The 26,913-nt window shown below is 43.1% G+C and overlaps 1 protein-coding gene across 1 annotated transcript in view; it reads right to left on the bottom strand.

The window, feature by feature from the left end:
* The window catches only part of AVEN (apoptosis and caspase activation inhibitor), a 751,848-nt gene that overhangs the window by 112,226 nt on the left and 612,709 nt on the right, over nt 1-26,913 (bottom strand). The window contains exon 3 of the mRNA XM_069732415.1: nt 1,372-1,442. Within this exon, the coding sequence (XP_069588516.1) occupies nt 1,372-1,442 (71 nt within the window). The remainder of the gene's footprint in view (nt 1-1,371; nt 1,443-26,913) is intronic.

Raw genomic sequence — 26,913 nt, 5'->3', positions numbered from 1 at the left:
TGCACCGGTAAACTACGTCCCGGAACACAGCGAAAGACTTCAGGGACATAATACTGCCGGAGCATGATTTAGGGACAGCGGCCAGAAGTCCCAACTTGCGGTTATATATACAGATTATATATACATATACACACAGTAGGTTATACACAGCTCTGGCAAAAATTAAGAGACCACCACATCAAATCCCTGTCATGGCCAGACCAATCTCCAGACCTGAACCCCATTGCAAACCTCTGGAATGTAATCAAGAGGATGATGGATAGTCACAAGCCATCAAACAAAGAAGAACTGCTTACATTTTTTAGCCAGAAGAAGTGTGAAAGACTGGTGGAAAGCATGCCAAGACGCATGAAAACTGTGATTAAAAATCATGGTTATTCCACAAAATATTGATTTCTGAACTCTTTCTGAGTTAAAACATTAGTATTGTTTCTAAATGATTATGAACTTGTTTTCTTTGACGTCTGAAAGCCCTGTTCTTTTTTATTTTGACCATTTTTCTTTGTCAGAAAAAAGTACAAAAATTATTGCTTGGAAATTTGGACAGAAAAATCAGACAAACTGAACATTTTGCAGTGGTCTCCTAATTTTTTCCAGAGCTGTATATAGCGTGGTTAATCTACCATGTGTAATTTTAGTATGGTAATCTTGAACTGGGCTTTACGGCTAAGGCTTCTTTTACACTTGCCGTGTGTTTGGGCCCGTTTTTTCGGCCCCAATACATTTCTATGGGGCCGCAAAAACGGGCTGCAAAAAATAATCGGAGCGCCACATGCCGTACGGCCGTGAGGGCTGTAATTACGGCCGTGAAAAAATATCGAGTCTTCTTGATATTTTCCACGGCTTACGGACACTGCCCCCATTGAAAATCAATGGGGCCAGAAAAACAACGGAAAGCCGTTTTTTTGGTTTCAATACTTTTTCCCTAGTATTCAAAACCAGAAAAACGTCAATCCGCAAGATTTTTGAGGCCTGTTTTTGCGGGAGACCGTGAAAATTGCAACAATACGGCCCGCAAAAACGGTCGGCAAAAATCACGGCAAGTGTAAAAGAAGCCTAAGGGTAAAATGGTCAGTTGAGAATTTTAAGTAATACGGTGACAGATCTGGTAGCTAGAAAAAACCCTCCTTTAAGGTAATATTTAAAATTGGTTATTTGTTATGCGTTTGTTCATAAATGGCCACTTTGGCCAATTTAATCCAAAAAAAGATTCTTTGTATGCTTTATGGGAACATTTTCTTTTTTTTTTTTTTTTACTAACAGGTTCTAATATATAAGAGTAATAGAACATAGTCTACCATAACCGGTGATAGCAGTAGCTGTGTCCTGTACATACATTATCACTTCTGATACATATACACAAGTTCCTACCTGCGTACTACCCAGATTCTCAGCAGCCCAGCCTTTTTCATCAGCAAACCGGAACTGAGTGAAGGAATCCCCTAGAAAATAGAAGAAACATATGTTTAAAATATTATGGTTCTTAGGACCTCAGAGCAACACCCTGGAATGGGCGGATCTGCAGTACCAGGTACAACTACATCTGTACAAACCCTGTTCTGCCAGGTACTGTAAAGAAAGAGAACACAGTGCTCCAGTGAGTGACATTGTCCTTTAGTTCTGCTAATCCATGAGGATTTCCTATGTCTATCCTATGCAAAATGCCTCAATACTATTGAACTTCATTTCTATAGTCCATTTCTGTGTGCCATAAAAAAATCTGTTAATTTAGGCTACACAGGGATTCAAAGGGTGAATACATTTATTTAAAAGAGGGTTTAAGGGAAAGATTTTGTATATCCATCAACTTGTAATCACTGAAAATATAGAATCAACAGTTACTCAGCCTCTTCTGCTCTAGAGATGCTTCTCTGCTGCTGCTCTGGTCTTTGTTGACAAGCTGAAGTGTTGATGTCATAACCACGGCGCATGTAACTGCTGCAGCTAATCACTGGACTGCAGCAGTCACGTGCACTGTATTTGTGACAACAAAGACCTGAGCAGTGAGATAGATAGATGCATTGTTGGAGCAGGGGAGGCTGAGTAACTGCCATGCTTGATGTTTTTCATAAGCACCAGTCGATGAACATGTAAAAAAACAAAAAACTTTCCCCGAAATCCCCATTAAATTGATCTGAGGCTGAGTGCTAACTAATTTCCAAATATATTTCTTTAGATTGGTAACAGGCTATTCTTTTTCTAATTATGGTAAATATGTTTTAAAATTCTCAATAAAAATTACGGTTTAGAAATAAATGAATCAGTACAGAATTTTGAAGCTATTGAAATAAACAAAATGGTGATCAAGGATGGACATTCTGTATAACTAAATGGAAGAACATTTTTGGAAATGTTTTAAAAGAGGGATATGGGTTGAGCTGTATATTTTTACTGGTTGGACTGGGATTCTTGAATTAAAACACACATTTATTTAAAGGATGTGAAATGAACGCAACTAGCCAGAGACAGAAGTACCCCTGAACCAGTGTACGAGTATTTAATTCAGTCTAATCTTATCTGAAAAAAGGGTAATGAATGGATTAAATGCTTCCATGTCTCTGCATAGTAAGCACCAGCAGGCTCTTTCGCGTATGCAATCATATTTTTTCACAATCATTTACAGCGTAAAAACAGTTTTCCGCAAATCAAGCCTCGGAGCATTAGATTTAAGCTTAGTGCTTTAAAATTAATTTCTTAGCAAATAAGATATTAATAAACATACAATATCTACAGAAAGTCCATCCCATCATGTCTGAAAAATACAATCTTTTACACACAAATTAGCTAAGTTTTATGCTAGAAACTCTGAAGTTTTTTTTTTTCAATAAATACAGTGCTGATGAAAATTTAATCTGCCGAGGAACAGAAGGCGATATATTATAACCAAGGATTTACAGGTTAGGAATAATTTATATTTGTGTTAATCCTAAAGTTCAGAGAGAAAACCTGATCAAGCTATGGATACAGTAAATTAAAGTTTCTAATGGTCTCCCAATATGTAACGTATTCCAGCAAAGATATTGTACCCAGTAATTCATCTTGTTGTGCATAACTTGAACCCCAAACGTGGACAACCCCTTTATGTGACTGTAGACTGTCTGAGCACTGTCAGTATTCTCGGGTGTCGGTACCGAGAGCAGGCGGTCATGTGATCGCAAATATGCAATCTGCATTCCGACTAGACGTGTCCATCCTATCTCAAATCACTTGTATTGAGTGAGGCCAACACATGTCTAGTCGGCACTTGACGGCATATAGTATACTAGCAGTCACACGTCCGCCTGCTTCCAGTGTTGGAGAAACCTGACAGTGCGCAGTATGCACACTGGGAGGATTCATAAATCTGCAGTCACATAGAGTGACTGCAGACTTGAACCCCAAACCTGGACAACACCTTTAACAATCATTCTGGGCACACAAAATCCAACCTGTATAAACAATAATATAGGAAAGACCCCAACACCGCTAAGTTGCAGTGAAGAAAAATATATTTATTGATGTGTCAACAACTCAATATATAATGGTCAGGGGCACCACACATTAACAAGATGGCTCATCTATTTATTTTACTCAATTGTAAGCGCCATTAATTCCAGAGCACTTTATAGACATTATCATCACTGTCGCCATTGGGAATCACAAGCTAGATCAGTGTTTCTTTGGAGTGTGAGAGCAAACCGGAGAACCAAGAGAAAACCCACGCAAACATGAGGAGAATATACAAACTCCATGCAGATGTTGTCCTTGGTGGGAAATTAACCCAGGACCCCGGCGCTGCAAATTAACAGTGCTAACCACTGAGCTACCATGCTGCCCTGGGTAAAGCCCTGGCTAACGTTTTTGTCCTCCATGACCTCGTCAAGTTGAACAAGGGACAACTTTCCAATCACTCGTAGTCTGACAGTCATGGCCCCCATCGATCCCGAACTCTGAAGAGCCTGGCTGAATTGTTTGGAGGTTGATCATGTGCATTGCCTCTCCTTTCATTCTAATAGGAGTGCCGAAGATCAGCTAAGTGAAGAGCTTAGCAATCTCCAACACTCACATTAAGAATATATGGAGTTGTAGTGTGCATGTTGATCATCCTCCGATCCATTCAGCCGAGCTCTTCAGATCAGTGGGGTTTACGGCATTCAGATATAGAAAGTTATCTCCAATCTCCTGGACAAATGATAACTTTTAAACTTGAGAATACCCCTTTATAAACTCCAATGTAAAGAAGAACAAAAAGTAGTGGAAGTAATGATATGGCACCCACAGAGACCTAATCTGAACAAAATTAAGTTTGTCTGGAATTACATGAAGAGAAAGAAGGATTTGATCAAGCAACATCCACAGAAGATCTCCAAGATGTTTGGAATAAATTCGCCACCGAGTTCCTTCAAAAACTGTGTGCAAGTACAAGTGTATTTAGAAGAATGGATGGTGATTTAAAGGGAACCTGACACCCCCAAAATCGAAGGTGAGCTAAGCACACCAGCATCAGGGGCTTATCTACAGCATTCTGGAATGCTGTAGATAAGTCCCTGATGTATCCTAAAAGATGAGTAAAAGAGATTAGATTATACTCACCCAGGGGCGGTTCCCATCTTCTTACGATGACGTCCTCTTCTTGTCTTCACGCTGCGGCGCAGGCGTACCTTGTCTGTCCTGTTGAGGGCAAAGTACGGCAGCGCGCAGCCACCGTGAAAGGTCAGAGAAGCCCGTCACCTGCGCACTGCAGTACTTTGCTCTGCCCTCTAGGCACACAAAGTACGCCTTCACCGGAGCCGCAGCATGAAGACAAGAAGAGGACGTCATCTGATAAAGATAGGAGGCGCCGGACCAGACCGCAACACCCATCGGACTGGACCGCAGCATTCCAGAATGCTGTAGATAAGCCCCTGATGCTGGTGGGCTTAGCTCACCTTCGATTTTGGGGGTGACAGGATCCCTTTAAAGGCAAAGGGCGGTCACACCAAATGTTGATCTGATTTAGATTTTTCTTTTATTCGTTCACTTTTCATTGTGTCAATTGATAAACTATAAACACTTCTATTTTAAAAGAATTCTTACGCTGCGGCATTTTATTCACACCTGCCAAAAACTTATATCACTAAAATTACTCGTTACAGTTACCTACACTATATGAAGGAGGAAATAGAGAGACAACTGCCTTCCAAAGAGCCACATTGCCCTGGATCATCACAAGCTGGAGAATCCTTATAATTTCTGAGTAAATATAATTAATAAAAATTGCCAAAAAGTAGGAAGAGCTTCAAAAACTGTGTGTCAAACATTGAAATATGCAAGTAGAGAATACAGTTTGGGAAAAGGTTAATAAAAAGGAACAGAAACGATCAAATAAGGATGAGAAATATTTTTTTTTCTTTAGTTTTCTTTTTTTTTTAAAGCTAAGAGAAAACAGACACAGGTCTATTGGTGGAGATTTTACCATTTCTACTCTCCGAATGTCAGTCTTCATTATAGCTTTGTGCAGTCTTAAAGCCCTGTGTCTACATGCTGACAGTTCTTCTGATGCATTATTCAAAGAAATAAACTTACAGCAATAAGACGCTGATATGAAAAAAGAAGAACATATGGTACAACAAACCGAGGTCACTGATCAGTGCCTCCCAGGTATGGGTAAGCTCGGAGAATGCTATTTTGCCCTTCAAGAAGAAGAATAGAATATCATGTGCCAGTTTATAAATAGAGTAACCAATATGTACCACTGGTACTCTCCTTATGTGTTTCTGACCTTGAAAGGTTGAACGATCACCAAATCCTTAGAGATATACAGAATTTGAGCTACTCAGTAATCAGAATTTGAGGCCTTATTACCCTTGCTCATCACTGGGGTCACAAGTTATTGTTGACACTTTTTGACTGCCTGTTTTTAACTACTACCAGAGCCAAGATAATCCAATAACCAGGCCATGCAGGAGGAGCAAATACAGCACATCTAAATTCCAAGCTATGTTACTGATCCTAATCTTTTCTTAGGGTGAATGGAATGAATGGTGATGATTTGGCACAATTAGACAAAATAGGCTAAATCCTTAACTTTCTATAGTTTAACTCAAATGCTGAGAAGCCATATGTACTGGTAAAGTGACTAAAGACCCCTTTAAAGGGAACCTATCACCAGGTTTGGCTGATAAGAGATACAGCCATCACCTTTCAGGGCTCATATACAGCATTCTATAATGAATGAGGTAGCCAATATTCTAGGTAAGAAACTTGTTGTTTCAAATTCCTTGATTTACATCTTGCAAACGCTGCTCTGACTGGCCAACTTCAATCCCCTCCTGCGCTCCATCAGTGCTGCAGAAGTAAAACTGCCGCTTCTCGCATCATGGGAGACTGCACAGTTTGGACCATCGACACAACAATGCTGCCAGCCTAAACTGTCAACCATCACAAGTGCACAGCTTCTCGGCATGCAGGAAAGCAGAGGGAGTGGTGCAGTCCTGAACAAAGTACATGAGATAATTCCTTAAGAGCTGTATCCCCACAACAACTTATCCTAGAGTATATGCACACAGAGTCTTTTTCTCGCAGATTGCTGCTGAAAAATTGCCAAAAAAGCACCCCATAAAATGAACACAGTGCACAAGGCCATGTAATGCAAATTTCCCAGCTTTATAAAAAACCAGCGTCCTTGAACCTTGTGTCAAAAAACAGCAACCATGGGCTTTACTAAGCAGCTGCCTAGCACTCTAAAAAATAAAAATGGTGGAGGTTCACAAAGCAGGAGAAGGCGAAAAGAAGATAGCAAAGCATTTTCAAGTTGCCGTTTCCCCAGTTTGAACTGTAATTCAGTAATGGTAGTTAACAGGAACAGTGGAGGTCAAGGTAAGGTCTGGAAGAGAGCTGCTCGAAGGATCACTAGAGAGGCAAATAAGAAGCGACGCTTGACGGCAAAAGACCTTCAAAAAGATTTAGCAGACTCTGGAGTTGAGCTACATCAGAGACACCTGCCTTTCATGCAAGAGTCATCAGAAGAAAACCTCTCCTGCATACTCACCATAAAATTCAGCATCAGAAGTATGCAAAATAACATCTAAATAAATCTAAAAAAAGAAAAAGAATATCTGCGCTGGGAAAAACACACACATTAGAGGACCATAAAAACTATTAAGAAAATACGTGAATCTCACAAAAAAATAAAAAACTGAAACCGTGTTGAAGGTAGGAATAAAATAAAATAAAACCGGCACCGCAAGCAATTGGGAAAACCACCCAGTACCGCCAGATTTATAAAAAACAAATAATAAACACTGTTGTGTCACTACCTGACAAAGTTGTCCGAGGAGGGTAAGGATAGATGCGATATGGTTAGTTGGAATATCCCAGTATAGAATAAAACAAAAGTCCGTGCCTGATGGCAAATATGTAGGAAGCGGTGGAGCGGCTTGTTCCGTGATAGTCACGTGATAGGCTACAGGGAGAGCTTAGGACCAATTCCTACGCGTTTCGGAGACAAAAGATCTCCTTCCTCAGGGATCCCTGAGGAAGGAGATCGTTTTGTCTCCGAAACGCGTAGGAATTGGTCCTAAGCCTATCACGTGACTCCCCACGTGATTGTGACGTCACATTAGGTCCTGCGATAGCAGTACACCTAACGGCTCTATCTAGTAGCACGGACGCGCCACTTGGTACGTAGGCGAGCGCTGCCACCGGCCGGGGCAGTGCCTGCAATCGTGATTCATATCGGACCATCTGCGATACTCGTCTCACCTGATTTTCTCCGGGCACCGCAAGTATCTAAGGACATCGGAACAAGCCGCTCCACCGCTTCCTACATATTTGCCATCAGGCACGGACTTTTGTTTTATTCTATACTGGGATATTCCAACTAACCATATCGCATCTATCCTTACCCTCCTCGGACAACTTTGTCAGGTAGTGACACAACAGTGTTTATTATTTGTTTTTTATAAATCTGGCGGTACTGGGTGGTTTTCCCAATTGCTTGCGGTGCCGGTTTTATTTTATTCCTACCTTCAACACGGTTTCAGTTTTTTTTTTGTTTTTTTTTTGTGAGATTCACGTATTTTCTTAATAGGTTTTATGGTCCTCAAATGTGTGTGTTTTTCCCAGCGCAGATATTCTTTTTCTTTTTTTAGATTTATCTATTTTTTGCGGGTGGGTGGTTCCGCGATACTATCTGCTGCAGGTTTTGTTTAAGTGTGAGCGCTACAGGTGCCGTCTTTGTGTTTTGATTAACATCTAAATAAGGCTGCTGCATTTTGGGAGCAAGTCTTGTGGACCGACGAAGTTAAAATAGAACTCTCTGGCCACATTTCGTCAACCATTAAGAATGAAGGTGGATCAATCATGCTTTGGGGTTGTGCTACAGCCAATGGCACGAGGAACATTTCACGGGTAGAGGGAAGAGTGGATTCAATGAAATTTCAACAAATTAATGATGATCATAAACACACATCAAAATACACAATAGACTACCTCAAAGGCAGAAGCTGAAAGTTTTCACAATGGCCCTCACAGTCCTCTGATCTGAACCTCACTGAAAATCTGTGGCTAGACCTCAAAATAGCAGTGCATGCAAGACGACTCAAGAATCTCACAGAACTCGGAGAATATTCCAAGGAATAATGGTTGAAAATCCATGAAACAAGAATTGAAGACTCTTGGATGGCTCCAAAAAGCATTGGTACTAACCATGCAAGGTGCCCAAACTTTTGGGTAAGTCCATTTTCCTTTTTGTAATTTTAAAGTAATTTTTAAAATGTAAAAGATGAATATATATATGTACTAGATGGTGGCATTGGGTATTCTAGAACATGTATGTATGTATATAGCAGCCATATAGTATATAGCACAGGCCACGTAGTATATAGCAAATATTATGTGGCCTGTGCTATATACTATGTGCCTGCTATATACATACATACATATTCTAGAATACCCGGGCCACCATCTAGTACATATATATTCATATAGGCCTTTCATTTCATGGACTCTTCAAATGGTATGTGCGAACTGTCTCCGAATGTGAACTAGCCACTGAACCCTCTGAATCCCCTGTACTTTTATCCCTCTTATAACTGCTGGTATGTTGCTGCTTTTTCCCTAACTTTAATTCCATGTATCATACTTCAAGCTTGCTGAATGCATATTGATATGCACATTTTCCTCACACCTACCTCTATCCTCCCATCTTATCGTTTCCTTCACCAACCTTAATGCTAATCAAATGTACTATTAACCACAACCTGTGAATTACTCCCTGCTGTGAACTTCTCCCTCTTCCTCCCTCACCTGGCTTCATTTCATGGACTCTTCAAATGGTATAAGTTGTTTGCTGTGGGTCAGATATGGTCTTGGTCAGATGTGCCATCATTTGAAGAGACATCTTTAAAGTGGCATCAGAAATATAGCAGAAATAGTCCAGAAATCGGCCAGACAGTAAGACGAAACACTAACTTCAAAAATTAACTTGCCTTTCTTTTCCTCCCCTGCTCTTTAACCATGCTCACATTTCCCTCACCGTTTTTGCTCCACTAATCATCACTTTCCTTCACCCACCTGTTTCCCTTTCTCAGCTCATTCTCACTGCTGGCGACACATCCCCCAATCCTGCCCCCCCCCACTTCCTACATTACCAACCCTCACCCTATCCTTCTCACACTATGAGAAACTTTTGCAACCCGTCACACTTAAAACCTGTGCCACTGACCCCCACCCCTCTGCTTCCCCTCTCTGGGGCACTTTGGAATGCCCGCTCTGTCTGCAACAAGCTCCACATAGTCCATGATCTCTTCACTTCCCGCAACCTTTCCTTCATGGCCGTCACTGAGACCTGGCTGATGGCCCCTGACACGGCCTCGCCTGCAGCAGTTACGGTGGCCTCCAATTTACCCACACTCCTCGCTCTGGCAACAGACATGGTGGAGGAGTGGGTATCCTTCTTTCTAAAAACTGTTCCTTCTACCCTATCCAAGCCCCACCCTCCCTTATCCTCCCTTCTTTCGAGGTTCACTCTGTCCGTATTTACGCTCCCTCCAATCTCCAAATGGCTGTCATATACCGACCACCTGGCTCAGCCACTGCCTTTATCGACCAATTCTCCACCTGGCTCCTTCACTTTCTCTCTGCCGACATCCCCACCATCATCATGGGCGACTTTAATATCCCTACTGACACCCACCAGCCAGCAGCCTCCAAACTACTGTCCCTTACTTCATCCTTTGGACTCACTCAGTGGTCCCCAACAGCCACCCACACAGACGGACACACGCTAGACCTCATCTTCACCCGCCTCTGTTCCTTATCTAATCTCACAATCTCTCCCTTCCCCATATCTGACCACCATCTACTCACCTTCTCATCCTTGTCCTCCTCACCTGCCCCCCAAGTCCAGCCACTACCACATCCTCGCAAAAACCTCACAAACCTAGACATTCACAGACTCTCAGACTCTCTCCTACCCGTCCTCCATATCTTCACTCCACAACACGGACAGCGCCACCGCTTTCTATAACTCCACCCTCACATAAGCCATAGACTCAGTCGCCCCTCTCATGCATGGCATGGAGTGCGACAAACCAATAGGCAACCCTGGCATAACAATCTCACAAAAAACTTCGACAAACATCCAGGGTCGCGGAGCGGTGTTGGAAGAAAACACGCCTGCCAGACGACTTCACTGCTTTCAAACAAGCTACACTTGACTTCAAATCAGCCCTCACCTCTGCTAAACAGACCTATTTCACCAACCTTGTATCTTCACTATCCTACAACCCAAAACAACTGTTCAGCACATTCAACTCTCTCCTCCGCCCACCACTGCCACCTCCAACTCCCTTCATCTCTTCCGGGTACTTTGCCACCTACTTCAAAAACAAGATCGACAAAATAAGGCAAACCTTTACTTGTCCACCACTCCAACCACTCCATATACCAGACCTCTGCCCTTCCCCAATAACTTCCCTCTCCAACATCACTGAAGGAGAGCTTACTCGCCTCTTTTCCAAATCACACCTCACCACCTGTGCACTTGACCCCATCCCTTCCCACCTGCTCCCCAACCTCACTAACACGCTCATTCCAGCTCTAACCCATCTCTTCAACCTATCGCTCTCTTCTGGTACCTTCCCCTCTGCCTTCAAACATGCCACCATCACACCCATCCTCAAAAAAACTAACCTTGACCCAACTGCTATGCCCAGCTATCGCCCCATATCACTGCTCCCGTTTGCTTCAAAACTCCTTGAGCAACATGTCCATGCTCAACTTTCCTCCCACCTCTCATCTAACTCTCTTCTTGACAACCTCCAATCTGGCTTCCGCCCCCACCACTCCACTGAAACTGCCCTGACAAAAATTACTAATGACTTAGTCACAGCCAAAGCTAACAGACAGTTCTCCATCCTCCTCCTTCTTGACCTGTCCTCTGCTTTCGACACAGTCGATCACTGCCTACTGCTACAGATTCTCTCTTCCCTTGGCATCAAAGACCGTGCCCTATCCTGGATTGCCTCATACCTATCCAACTGCACATTTAGCGTTTCCCACTCCCACACTACCTCCTCATCCCGCCCTCTCTCTGTTGAAGTCCCTCAAGGCTCTGTCCCAGGGCCCATACTTTTTTCCATCTATACCCTTGGCCTAGGACAATGTTGTGAATTCTGTGGCAGAGCTCCCTCCTGTGGTCACAAGTGGTACTTCGGCTGATTCTCTCTGTGAGCTTCTGTTGGTGGAGGGAAGTGGTACTGCGGCTTCTGAGTTTCCTCCCTCAGGTGATCTGGTGAGGTCGTTAGGTGCTTCTCTACTTAACTCCACCTAATGCTTTGATCCTGGCTTCCTGTCAATGTTCCAGTGTTGGACTTGCTTTTCCCTGGATCATTCCTGTGGCCTGCTGCTCTGCATAGCTAAGTTCTTCTTTGCTATTTGTTTGCTATTTTTTCTGTCCAGCTTGTCTAATTTGTTGCTGGAAGCTCTGGGACGCAAAGGGTGTACCTCCGTGCCGTTAGTTCGGTACGGAGGGTCTTTTTGCCCCCTTTGCGTGGTTTTCTTTAGGGTTTTGTGTAGACCGCAAAGTTGCCTTTTCTATCCTCGCTCTGTTAAGAAAGTCGGGCCTCACTTTGCTGAATCTATTTCATCTCTACATTTGTCTTTTCATCTTAACTCACAGTCATTATATGTGGGGGGCTGCCTTTTCCTTTGGGGTATTTCTCTGAGGCAAGGTAGGCTTATTTTCTATCTTCAGGCTAGTTAGTTTCTCAGGCTGTGCCGAGTTGCATAGGCAGAGTTAGGCGCAATCCACGGCTGCCTCTAGTGTTGTTTGGAGAGGATTAGGGATTGCGGTCTGCAGAGTTCCCACGTCTCAGAGCTCGTTCTATGATTTTGGGTTATTGTCAGATCACTGTATGAGCTCTGACCGCTATGTCCATTGTGGTACTGAATTGCCTTTCATAACAGTACAGGAAACCAAAAGTACTAATGATTCTCAATAGAGGGAAAGGAGAAGTTCTGAGACCATTTTTTTTTCTTTGCACTGTGTTTTGCCTTTTTTTCCCCTAGACATTTGGGTGGTTCAGTACACAGGTGTAGCGATGGACATTAGAAGTCTGCCTTCATTTGTGGATCAGCTCTCGGCAAGAGTACAAAAGATTCAAGACACTATTGATCAGAAATCTATGTTAGAACCAAGAATTCCTATTCCTGATTTGTTTTTTGGAGATAGAACTAAGTTTCTGAGTTTCAAAAATAATTGTAAATAATTTCTGGCCTTGAAACCTCGCTCCTCTGGTGATCCAGTTCAACAAGTTTTGATTGTTATTTCTTTTTTGCGCGGCGACCCTCAGGACTGGGCATTTTCTCTTGCGTCAGGAGATCCTGCATTGAGTAATATCAATGCGTTTTTCCTGGTGCTCGGATTGCTGTACGATGAACCTAATTCAGTGGATCAGGCAGAGAAAAATTTGCTGGCTCTTTGTCAGGGTCAGGATGAGATAGAGGTATATTGTCAGAAATTTAGAAAGTGGTCCGTGCTCACTCAATGGAATGAATCTGCGCTGGCAGCTATGTTCAGAAAGGGTCTCTCTGAAGCCCTTAAGGATGTCATGGTGGGATTTCCTATGCCTGCTGGTTTGAATGAGTCTATGTCTTTGGCCATTCAGATCGGTCGACGCTTGCGTGAGCGTAAATCTGTGCACCATTTGGCGGTATTACCTAAGCTTAAACCTGAGCCTATGCAGTGCGATAGGACTTTGACCAGAGTTGAACGGCAAGAACACAGACGTCTGAATGCGCTGTGTTTCTACTGTGGTGATTCCACTCATGCCATCTCTGATTGTCCTAAGCGCACTAAGCGGTTCGCTAGGTCTGCCACCATTGGTACGGTACAGTCAAAATTTCTTCTGTCCGTTACCTTGATCTGTTCTTTGTCATCGTATTCTGTCATGGCATTTGTGGATTCAGGCGCTGCCCTGAATTTGATGGACTTGGAGTATGCTAAGCGTTGTGGGTTTCTCTTAGAGCCATTGCAGTGTCCTATTCCATTGAGAGGAATTGATGCCACGCCTTTGGCCAAGAATAAGCCTCAATACTGGACCCAGCTGACCATGTGCATGGCTCCTGCACATCAGGAGGTTATTCGCTTTCTGGTGTTGCATAATCTGCATGATGTGGTCGTGTTGGGGTTGCCATGGCTACAAGCCCACAATCCAGTATTAGATTGGAAATCCATGTCGGTGTCCAGCTGGGGTTGTCAGGGGGTACATGGTGATGTTCCATTTCTGTCAATTTCGTCATCCACCCCTTCTGAGGTTCCAGAGTTCTTGTCTGATTACCGGGATGTATTTGATGAGCCCAAGTCCGATGCCCTACCTCCGCATAGGGATTGTGATTGTGCTATCAATTTGATTCCTGGTAGTAAATTCCCAAAAGGTCGACTGTTTAATTTATCCGTGCCTGAGCACGCCGCTATGCGCAGTTATGTGAAGGAATCCCTGGAGAAGGGGCATATTCGCCCGTCATCGTCACCATTAGGAGCAGGGTTCTTTTTTGTAGCCAAGAAGGATGGTTCGCTGAGACCTTGTATAGATTACCGCCTTCTAAATAAGATCACGGTTAAATTTCAGTACCCCTTGCCATTGTTATCTGATTTGTTTGCTCGGATTAAGGGGGCTAGTTGGTTCACCAAGATAGATCTTCGTGGTGCGTATAATCTGGTGCGAATCAGGCAAGGAGATGAATGGAAAACTGCATTTAATACGCCCGAGGGTCATTTTGAGTATCTAGTGATGCCATTCGGACTTGCCAATGCTCCATCAGTGTTTCAGTCCTTTATGCATGACATCTTCCGAGAGTACCTGGATAAATTCCTGATTGTGTACTTGGATGACATTTTGGTCTTCTCGGATGATTGGGAGTCTCATGTGAAGCAGGTCAGAACAGTTTTTCAGGTCCTGCGTGCTAATTCTTTGTTTGTGAAGGGATCAAAGTGTCTCTTTGGTGTGCAGAAGGTTTCATTTTTGGGGTTCATCTTTTCCCCTTCTACTATCGAGATGGATCCTGTTAAGGTCCAAGCCATCCATGATTGGACTCAGCCGACATCTCTGAAAAGTCTGCAAAAGTTCCTGGGCTTTGCTAATTTTTATCGTCGCTTCATCTGCAATTTTTCTAGTATTGCCAAACCATTGACCGATTTGACCAAGAAGGGTGCTGATTTGGTCAATTGGTCTTCTGCTGCTGTGGAAGCTTTTCAAGAGTTGAAGCGTCGTTTTTCTTCTGCCCCTGTGTTGTGTCAACCAGATGTTTCTCTTCCGTTCCAGGTCGAGGTTGATGCTTCTGAGATAGGAGCAGGGGCTGTTTTGTCGCAGAGAGGTTCTGATTGCTCAGTGATGAAACCATGCGCTTTTTTTTCCAGGAAGTTTTCGCCTGCTGAGCGAAATTATGATGTGGGCAACCGAGAGTTGCTGGCCATGAAGTGGGCATTCGAGGAGTGGAGTCATTGGCTTGAAGGAGCTAAGCATCGCGTGGTGGTATTGACTGATCATAAGAACTTGACTTATCTTGAGTCTGCTAAGCGGTTGAATCCTAGACAGGCTCGTTGGTCGCTGTTTTTTGCCCGTTTTGACTTTGTGATTTCGTACCTTCCGGGCTCTAAAAATGTGAAGGCGGATGCTCTGTCTAGGAGTTTTGTGCCCGACTCTCCGGGTTTGTCTGAGCCGGCGGGTATCCTCAAGGAAGGAGTCATTGTGTCTGCCATCTCCCCTGATTTGCGGCGGGTGCTGCAAAAATTTCAGGCTAATAAACCTGATCGTTGTCCAGCGGAGAGACTGTTTGTCCCTGATAGGTGGACCAATAAAGTTATCTCTGAGGTTCATTGTTCGGTGTTGGCTGGTCATCCTGGAATCTTTGGTACCAGAGAGTTAGTGGCTAGATCCTTTTGGTGGCCGTCTCTGTCGCGGGATGTGCGTGCTTTTGTGCAGTCCTGTGGGATTTGTGCTCGGGCTAAGCCCTGCTGTTCTCGTGCCAGTGGGTTGCTTTTGCCCTTGCCGGTCCCGAAGAGGCCTTGGACACATATCTCTATGGATTTTATTTCTGATCTTCCCGTTTCTCAAAAGATGTCATTCATTTGGGTGGTCTGTGATCGCTTTTCTAAGATGGTCCATCTGGTACCCTTGTCTAAATTGCCTTACTCCTCTGATTTGGTGCCATTGTTCTTCCAGCATGTGGTTCGTTTACATGGGATTCCAGAGAATATCGTTTCTGACAGAGGTTCCCAGTTTGTTTCAAGGTTTTGGCGAGCCTTTTGTGGTAGGATGGGCATTGACTTGTCTTTTTCCTCGGCTTTCCATCCTCAGACTAATGGCCAGACCGAACGAACCAATCAGACCTTGGAAACATATCTGAGATGCTTTGTTTCTGCCGATCAGGATGACTGGGTGTCCTTTTTGCCTTTGGCTGAGTTCGCCCTTAATAATCGGGCCAGCTCGGCTACCTTGGTTTCGCCATTTTTCTGCAATTCTGGGTTCCATCCTCGTTTCTCTTCAGGACAGGTTGAGTCTTCGGACTGTCCTGGTGTGGATACTGTGGTGGACAGGTTGCAGCAGATTTGGACTCATGTAGTGGACAATTTGACCTTGTCCCAGGAGAAGGCTCAACGTTTCGCTAATCGCAGACGCCGTGTGGGTCCCCGACTTCGTGTTGGGGATCTGGTTTGGTTATCTTCTCGTCATATTCCTATGAAGGTTTCCTCTCCTAAGTTTAAACCTCGTTTCATTGGTCCGTATAGGATTTCTGAGGTTCTTAATCCTGTGTCTTTTCGTCTGACCCTTCCAGATTCTTTTTCCATACATAACGTATTCCATAGGTCATTGTTGCGGAGATACGTGGCACCTATGGTTCCATCTGTTGATCCTCCTGCCCCGGTTTTGGTGGAGGGGGAATTGGAGTATATTGTGGAGAAGATTTTGGATTCTCGTGTTTCAAGACGGAAACTCCAGTATCTGGTTAAATGGAAGGGTTATGCTCAGGAAGATAATTCCTGGGTTTTTGCCTCTGATGTCCATGCTCCCGATCTTGTTCGTGCCTTTCATGTGGCTCATCCTGGTCGGCCTGGGGGCTCTGGTGAGGGTTCGGTGACCCCTCCTCAAGGGGGGGGTACTGTTGTGAATTCTGTGGCAGAGCTCCCTCCTGTGGTCACAAGTGGTACTTCGGCTGATTCTCTCTGTGAGCTTCTGTTGGTGGAGGGAAGTGGTACTGCGGCTTCTGAGTTTCCTCCCTCAGGTGATTTGGTGAGGTCGTTAGGTGCTTCTCTACTTAACTCCACCTAATGCTTTGATCCTGGCTTCCTGTCAATGTTCCAGTGTTGGACTTGCTTTTCCCTGGATCATTCCTGTGGCCTGCTGCTCTGCATAGCTAAGTTCTTCTTTGCTATTTGTTTGCTATTTTTTCTGTCCAGCTTGTCTAATTTGTTGCTGGAAGCTCTGGGACGCAAAGGGTGTACCTCCGTGCCGTTAGTTCGGTACGGAGGGTCTTTTTGCCCCCTTTGCGTGGTTTTCTTTAGGGTTTTGTGTAGACCGCAAAGTTGCCTTTTCTATCCTCGCTCTGTTAAGAAAGTCGGGCCTCACTTTGCTGAATCTATTTCATCTCTACGTTTGTCTTTTCATCTTAACTCACAGTCATTATATGTGGGGGGCTGCCTTTTCCTTTGGGGTATTTCTCTGAGGCAAGGTAGGCTTATTTTCTATCTTCAGGCTAGTTAGTTTCTCAGGCTGTGCCGAGTTGCATAGGCAGAGTTAGGCGCAATCCACGGCTGCCTCTAGTGTTGTTTGGAGAGGATTAGGGATTGCGGTCTGCAGAGTTCCCACGTCTCAGAGCTCGTTCTATGATTTTGGGTTATTGTCAGATCACTGTATGTGCTCTGACCGCTATGTCCATTGTGGTACTGAATTGCCTTTCATAACAGGACAACTCATAAAGTCCCATGGCTTCCAGTACCACCTGTATGCGGACGACACTCAGATCTACCTCTCTTGCCCAGATGTCGCCTCTCTGCTGTCCAGAATCCCAAAATGTCTGTCTGCCATATCCTCCTTCTTCACCTCTCGCTTCCTTAAACTCAATGTAGACAAAACCGAATTTATCATCTTTCCCCCACCTCACGTATCCCCCCTACCTGATCTATCTATTATGGTAAACGGCATCACGCTCTCTCCTGCACCTGAAATCCGCTGCCTCGGGGTAACTCTCGACTCTGCCCTGTCCTTCAAACCGCACATCCAAACTCTTGCCACCTCCTGTTGCCTCCAACTCAAAAATATTGCTAGAATGCGTTCCTTCCTCAGCCCACAATCTACCAAAACTCTTGCGCATGCTCTCATCATCTCCCGCCTCGATTACTGCAACACCCTCCTCTGTGGCCTCCCAGCTAACTCTCTTGCACCACTCCAGTCTGTCCTCAACTCTGCTGCCCGGCTAGTCCACCTCTCTCCTCGCTACTCCCCTGCTTCTCCCCTCTGCAAATCCCTCCACTGGCTCCCAATTCCCCAACGAATCCAGTTCAAACTACTAACACTGATCTACAAAGCCATTCACAACCTGTCCCCTCCCTATATCTCTGAACTAATCTCCCAATATCTTCCTTCACATAATCTCCGATCCTCCCAAGACCTCCTTCTCTCCTCCACACTTATTCGTTCCTCACACAACCGACTCCAAGATTTCTCCCGAATATCCCCCATCCTCTGGAATTCCATGCCTCAACACGTCCGATTATCCACCACCCTCGGATCCTTCAGACGGAACCTGAAAACCCATCTCTTCAGGAAAGCCTACAGCCTATAATAACCAAGCCGCCACCTCACCACCGCCAGAGCCGCCGCCTCACCGCAGCCAGAACCGCCGCCTCACTGCCGCCAGAGCCGCCGCCTCACCGCCTCCAGAGCCGCCGCCAGAGATGCCGCCTCACCGCCGCCAGAGCTGCCGCCTCACCGCCGCCAGAGCCACTGCCTCACCGCCGCCAGAGCCGCCGCCTCACCCCTACCTTCTGTCTCTTCCCCACTATCCCATAGAATGTAAGTCCGCAAGGACAGGGTCCTCTCCCCCCTGTACCAGTCTGTCACTGTAATCCTGTTTACTGTAAACGATATCTATAACCCTGTATGTAACCCTTTCTCATGTACAGCACCATGGAAATAATGGTGCTATATAAATAAATAATAATAATTCATCTTTTACATTTTAAAAATTACTTTAAAATTACAAAAAGGAAAATGGACTTACGCAAAAGTTTGGGCACCCTGCATGGTTAGTACCTAGTAGCACCTCCTTTTGTAAATGCTTTTTGTAGCCATCCAAGAGTCTTCAATTCTTGTTTCATGGATTTTCAACCATAAAGGCCATACGTCGCAATGCGTCACTAATGCAAGTCTATGGAGAAAAAATGCATCCTGCGGGCACATTTGCAGGATGCGTTTTTGCTTCAAAATGACACATTGCGACGTACGTCACACAACACAAGTGTGAAAGTAGCCTAATGGAACAAGACAAGGTACAAGAACAAAGACACAGGGACCAGGATATTCTGCCTCCTGGAGGATGGACAAACAAGTACAAAGCAAGGCTAGAACAAAGATACTGAGACCAGGATATACAGCCTCCTGGAGGGCAAACAAACAAGATCAAGGCAAAGCGAAAAACCTCCAGAGAAGGCAAAACACAGAGCAAGGCCTGGCAGCTCAGAAGCAAGACACTAACTGAGTTTACACATTGCACAGGCCAGTTCCACGCGGTGGAGCTGCCCTAAATACTAGAGGCCTCTTGGTAATTGGTCAGGAATACATTAGACAGGTGCACCCTGATTCCATAAGAACCAGAGAGTTTTGGTGACGTCCCGTTATGCACACTGCCAGGAAGCATGCAGAGAGCAGAGGCATGTGATAGTTGGAGGCATGTGATGGAGCATTGTCCTGCATGAAAATCATGTTTTTCTTGAACGATCCCAACTTCTTCCTGTACCACTGCTTGAAGAAGTTGTCTTCCAGAAACTGGCAGTAGGTCTGGGAGTTGAGCTTCACTCCATCCTCAACCCGAAAAGGTCCCACAAATTCATCTTTGATTATACCAGCCCATACCAGTACCCCACCTCCACCTTGCTTGCGTCTGAGTCGGAGTGAAGCTCTCTGCCCTTTACTGATCCAGCCTCTGGCCCATCAAGAGTCACTCTCATTTCATCAGTCCATAAAACCTTTGAAAAGTCAGTCTTAAGATATTTCTTGGCCCAGTCTTGACGGTTTATCTTATGTTTCTTATTCATAGGTGGTCGTTTTTCAGCCTTCCTTACCTTGTCCCTGAGTATCGCACAACTTGTGCTTTTTGTTACTCCAGTAACGTTGCAGCTCTGAAATATGGCAAAACTGGTGGCAAATGGCATCTTGGCAGCTTCTCTCTTGATTTTCCTCAATTCATGGGCAGTTATTTTGCACCTTTTTTGCCCAACACGCTTCTTGCGACCCTGTTGGCTATTTGCCATGAAATGCTTAATTGTTCGGTGATCACGCTTCAAAAGTTTGGCAATTTCAACACTGCTGCATCCCTCTGCAAAACATCTCACAATTTTGGACTTTTCAGAGCCCTTAAAATCTCTCTTCTGACCCATTTTGCCAAAGGAAAGGAAGTTGCCTAACAATTAAGCACACCTTATATAGGGTTTTGATGTCATTAGACAATACCCCTCCTCATTACAGAGATGCACATCACCTGATTTACTTAATTGGTAGTTGGCTCTCAAGCCTGAACAGCTTGGAGTAGGAGAACATGTATAAAAAGTATCATGTGATCAAAATACAACTTGAAAAATAATTCTACACGCAGTGTACAACACAGACACAAAATAGAGATATGAGTAACAATATAAAAAATTTCCAAAAGAAGAAAATCTTTGCAATTATAAGTAGGGAACAAAACCCTTAAATATGACCTTTGTGAGCAATATTACCGTTACTATTGTTAGAGCTGCAATGTTCTCCAAATATGTGGTCTGCAGCCGGCAAATTTGACTGAATAACTCCTTGTTTGAGCAGCTGTGGCATCAATCAGAATTATGGAGGAAAATTGGACTTTGATTTATTTACAAAAGATAAAAAGTTCTCCTGCAGACCCATACAAAAGCTTTCAGTAGGCCCTTGTACTACATGTATTCTCTTCCCCTACCCGTATTATATTGCTTTTGTAAATTTTCTGCATTCATTTCCTATATAATTTTGTAAAAAAAATATAAACAGTCCATGGACTAGAGAGCCTGTGAGAAGAGATTAGCATCTATAGACTTAATATGGTACTGTGCAACGACAAAGTCCTGCACAAGAAAAATGAAAACCAAAGGTTTGCAGCGCTGGACTCCTGGGTCTAAATCCAACCAAGGACAACATCTGCAGGGAATTTGCATGTTTTCCCCGTGTTTGCGTGGATTTCCTTTGGGTGTATGGTTTCCTCACAAACCCCAAAGACATACGGATAGGGAGTTTCGATTGTGAGCCTCAATGAGGACAGTGATGATTATGTCTTTAAATCGCTGTGGAAATTAATGAAATGGAAATTATAAGCTAGTAAAATAATAATACTCCAGCATTATTCTACACAAAGCGAGCCAGTAAAAAGAATGATGTTAGCCTTCAACTTAGCTTTAGTTTCAACATATGGTTGCAAAGGAAATGGTGGTACTTGTACAGATTTATAAAGGCAGCGATTGTGCGAATAGATATATTATTAGGGAGTTGTATAAATGCAATTTGCTAATATAAAAAAGTTTAAGTGAAAATTCACCAAGATGACCTTTCCCTTTGAAATACAATGTTGCATTAATAAAATAAACACATAAATTGTAGGTTATTTTGGGAAAGGGAAATGTGCTGGAATTTGAGCTCAGCCGTTGCATCTGTTGATATTCAGGTGCAAAGAAATGTACTTCAAAGATGGAATGCCAGGAAAAAAGAGGAAGGAAAAAAAATCAGAAGGACCCGTTCTTTTGGAAGGCCCAACATGTAATTATCTGTCCGGCTTTCATTCAACACACAGCAACCTTCTCCAATGCTCATTTTACCCTATCTTACCTAAACAGTTTCCCCTGCAGAATTCAAAAGAAAACAGATGAAAGCGCAAAGCAAAATTTTTCATTCTCTCTGATGCACTTTGGTCGATATAACCAGTGGGGAAGATAAAATATCCACACGTAGCCAGAGTGTCCTTGGGTTCATGAATTTATCGAATGCAAAGCAACCGTTGTGGACATCATGCAATGCAGAATGATGAATGCATCACAGTGGACTTTAAAATGTCCACCATCTAATGTATTACCGTATATTGCTCTGTTAGCACACACAAAGAAGAAAGGTTCTGTGTTATTTAGATTACTTGGAGAAATGGAATCGATGCATTATTCAACCGGTAGATAGTAAAAAAAAAAAAGTTTAACACGAATTATTACATTTTATACACCTTAGAAAACTTGATGGGGAAACTAAAACACATCAAATACTCTTTATATGGTCAGTCAAAAATTGGTTTAATCTAAACGGTTTTGTCTTTTTCCCGGGAAAAGAGGATCAAAATTGGAACCAATAACGTGTCTAATCGGAAAAGTGCCTTTTCTTTCACTATTACCCGCCAAAGCCCATTTTTACTTTCCTGACACAGCCCCATTTTTCAAATCTGAAGTATCACTTTTAGGCTAGGTGCAGACAGCCATAGATTCTCTCATACAAGAGAATCGGTCTGATTATACATTTCACACTCTGATCAAACTCAGTTCAGAGTGTAATCATAATGTGATCCGATTCTCCATCATTTCTCCATATTCTACATAATGCAAGTCTGTAGAAATTGGACTAAACCCTGATGACATCCAAGTACAGTCTGATGTTTTCCACAGACTTATTGACTTGCACGGCTGAGTGTGATCTGAATATCAGATGAAATTCAGACATGCAGTGATTTTCTCTGCAGACCGACTGTCCGAGGAAAATAAACCGGCCATGTGCATGGCTATATAGCATAACATTGGTCTGGATGTTGGAAATGACATTTCAGCAGCATCATTTTTTAAACGCCCTTTTTATTTTGTTAGAATGTTGAAAGCGTTAACGTTTAGCAACAAGTTTTTGTTTTGTTTTTAACAGAATTTACAACATTGTTATTTTTTACAGCTTTGAAGGGTCTTTCATAAATCCATATTTCAAAACCGTATTCAGGACGTTTTGTTAACTCCTCAGGTAGTTCACATAATTGAATTCAAAGTGAAATTAAAAAAATTAAAATTGATATTCTTTCAGCTAAAATGTTGCTTTACCATCAAATTATTCATTTTCACAAACTGTATCGAGCAATAAAATGCATAAATACTTTGTTAAGCAATTTCTTCAGAGCGCATGGATACCAGAATCTACCGTTTGGGCACACGGCATGGCACAGAAGGGAAGGAGCACGTTTTGACTTTTGCTTTTAATTGTGGATGCCATGTCACATTTACAGAGCCCCCAAAGTGCTAATACAGTCGAAAGCCACCAAAAGTGACCCCTCAAGGAATTTATCTAGGGTTGAAGGGACCTTTTTGAACTCCCAGGTGCTTCATAAAAGTTTATAAACATTAGGATGTGAATATGAAAAATTATGCATTTTCGACTAAAATGTTATTTTAGTTCCAAATTTTTCATTTTCAGAAAGGAAACAGGAAAAAATGAACTGCACAGTTTTTAAAGCAATTGCTCCTGAGTATGCCAATACTCAGTATGTGATGGGCACATAGCAGGGGTGTGATTTCTTTACTATTGAGCTGTATGACATTTAAAAATAAGATGTGATACAATAATAAGTAGATTCAGAACAAAATGTTTAATCTTTATTATGACTAATAAGAAAAAAAACCCTGTGAATTATTACACTATTTTTCCCCAAATTCGGCAATACCCTGTAAATAGTCATGCATTTATTTTGGGCACACAGCAGGACTCAGAAGAAGAAAAAGCACCATTTGGCATTAAAGGCACAGATTACTGGAGTGGCTTGTGGACACCATTTGCAGAACTGTTAAAAGGGCTAAACTAGTAGAAATAAATAAAAAAAAAGTGACTCCATTCTGCAAACTACATTTAGGGAATCATACAGGTGTAGTGACTATATGGGAATTTTCCCAAAATTAGCATGCAGTGGATGTTGCAGAGAAAAAATAGAAAGTATGCCATTTTTGTGCCCAATACTTAGTGCCCATCTTGTGCTTGTGTAGACAGGTGTGCCATAAATTTTTCAATATGACATGGGTGGGAGTCCAACACCTTCACTGATTAGCTGAAAACTGTCAAAGCAGTGGTCTAAAAGCAAAGATATACAGGCGGAATACAGCAGCCGCCATTCTGTACTTGGTGGCCACTGCCAAGTATTGCAGTCCACTCACTTGAATGGGAGAGAAAGTGCAGTACTGTGGCCACTAAGCAATGCATGGTACTGCTGTGTTCTACCCATACATCACTTTGCTCCAGCTGCTGCAGCAGTTTTCAGCTGATTGGTGGGTGTGCTAGGTGTCGGACGTCTCACCAATCTCATATTGATGAGCTACCCAGCGGACAGGTCAATAAATTAACCCCTCTGCAGCCATACATGTTGAAGTTAGCTTTGTTTTGGGCACGTTGTGGGACTTAACAGTGTGTGGGGGAATTTGGCTTTGGGAGAGTGAGTTTTACTTGATTGTTTTTAGGAGCACTGATGCTCTTCTAGTCCCTTTGATCTACCAGTAACATGGAAAACCTCGCTTTTTGCATTGATAGATGACAGATCTGAGTAGGAACTTGTTTTTGGCTGAGTTGAAATTTTTATTGGTGCCATTTGTGGGTACATGACATTTTTAATCGCTTTTTATTCCTATTTTTTGAGACAAAGAACAAAAACAACAAAATCAAGGATTAACTAATTTTTTTACGCTGTTCAATGTGCAGTAAAAGTGATAAAACAACTTTATTTTTTAGGTCAGTATGATTACACGTTTATAAAGTGTGTTTTGTTTTTATATTTTGCATGTGAAAAACAGTTTTATATAAAGATGTATTTGTTTTCACTATATGCCGAGAGTTACAAGTTTTTTATTTTGCTGCCGAATTATTACTATGAGGGGTCTTATGTTGGTACCAGTTTTGGACTATATAACATTTTTTGATTGCTCTTTTTATAGAATTTGGTAGGCAGAGTGAATAATAAAACAGCAATTCATGAATTTTTGCTGTTTTTATGTTGCTCACTATGTGTTAAAAGTGATAAACTTTTTTTCTTCTGGTCAGTGCAATCACATTGATCGCATATTTAAATAGTCTTTAATGTTTTGCTACTTTTTCACACTTTGCATTGCCATATTCTAACTGCTTTTAATTTTTTTTTTCACCGACAGAGCAAAACAAGACTTTGTTTTATTGAGGGGTGAGGGTTCTCCGTATTACCAGTTTTCCTTACATATAACTTTCCGATTTTGTGTTCATATGATGAAAAATCCATAATCAAAAGGATAGGCGATAAATGTATGATAGCTGTAGATACGCCTGGGTCATTAGAACCGGAGTTCCAGACCTACCATCAATCCTTAATGCATGACCAGAGTGAGAAGGAGTTTAAATAAGCAGTGGAGCGCTTTTACATTCATGGTCATTGAGGACAATGGAAACAGCCAAGTTCAAAGTTGGGAAATAACATACATTTAATAAAATATAAAGTAAAAATATAATTTTAATTATCACTATGCATATAGTACAGTATATGTATGTTTGTACATACACAACCTTAGTATGAAACGAATATAAGCCATCTACTATTCATCTGATGCGTTGAAGATCGCGCCACATGACATTCTATTGCACTGCCATTTATTCTCATTCAAATTAATCTTTTAGAAATGGCTCAGTGAGATCTATGCTCATTGCTTTCTGACATTAAAGGGCCACTGTCACCCCCCTCCAGCCGTTATAAACTAAAAGAGCCACCTTGTGCAGCAGTAATGCTGCATTCTGACAAGGTGGCTCTTTTAGTTTTTGTTATTCCCACAATAAATGTATTTATAATTCTGCTGAAATACCTATCTTTGTCCATGGAGGCGGGACTGAAGCCTCCTCTTAGAAGCGCCCAACTGCCGTCACTCATCTCTTGAGTAGATTTTCGCCGCCCCCTGAGCGCTGTTATTGTGTGAATTCTGGCGCTTGCGCTCTGCTCTTCTGCCTTGCGCAGGCGCATAGAGCATTATCTGTCCGAGCGCTGGTGCCGGGTTCCTTTCTGCGCCTGTGCGGTCAGTGCGGCCAGCCTGTTACTGAATCCCCGCCCCGCACTGTGTTATGCAGTATGCACAGTGCGGGGCTGGGATTCCTGGGCATGCGCACTGCACTTGTCAGACGCTCCACAGGTCCCCCGCCTTCCAGCGTTGTTCTGTGCGGCTGTTCCAAACGCCGGCAAGGATACCTGTATATTCCAGCAATGCTGAAAGGCAGGGGACCTGGGGAGCGTCTGAGAAGCGCAGTGCGCATGCCCATGAATCCCAGCCCCGCACTGTGCATAATGCATAACACAGTGCGGGGCGGGGATTCAGTAACAGGGTGGCCGCACTGCCCGCACAGGCGCAGAACGGAACCCGGCACCAGCGCTAGGACGGCAAATGCTCTATGCGCCTACGCAAGGCAGAAGAGCAGAGCGCAGGCGCCGGAATTCACACAATAACAGTGCTGAGGGGGCGGCGAAAATCTACACAAGAGATGAGTGACGGCAGTTGGGCGCTTCTAAGAGGAGGCTTCAGACCCGCCTCCATGGACAAAGACAGGTATTTCAGCAGAATTATAAATACATTTATTGTGGAAATAACAGAAACAAAAACTAAAAGAGCCACCTTGTCAGAATGCAGCATTACTGCTGCACAAGGTGGCTCTTTTAGTTTATAACGGCTGGAGGGGGGGTGACAGTGGCCCTTTAAGGTCTTAAGTACAATAAGAGTTAATCAAGCTACTGCTTTTTGCTCCCATCACTCCCCCAAGGTTGGAAGTAGAAGTTCTTTCTCATAGGCCTTGAAACAACTACAGATAAGATCCGTCACTGGGGCCATTGTGTCTATTGTGCTGGGAGAATTACAGTTGCATGCCGGTTTTAGTAAGCGGTGACGATATTAATAGAGCCTGAACTGTAAGGTTTGCTCTCAGAACAGTACATCCTTATCATTATTGGTTCTCCTTTTGTGCCAGAAAAACACAGAATGCTTCTGTGTACTTATCACCAACATCAACATTGGTACTCAAAATATGACAAGCATCTGCTGACTGAGGCAGACTACAGTTTTGAAAATATTAATAATTATATGAAGAAAAAAAAGGAGAAAATCAACAAATATTTAAAACATGAAATACTTGTACGGTAAATTTTCAGGACACAGTTCAACTA

Source organism: Ranitomeya imitator, chromosome 1 (genome assembly GCF_032444005.1).
Source record: "Ranitomeya imitator isolate aRanImi1 chromosome 1, aRanImi1.pri, whole genome shotgun sequence".
NCBI classification, from domain to species: Eukaryota; Metazoa; Chordata; class Amphibia; order Anura; family Dendrobatidae; genus Ranitomeya; species Ranitomeya imitator.
The sequence above is the reverse complement of the archived record's forward strand: the minus strand, read 5'-3'. Positions and strand labels throughout refer to the sequence as shown.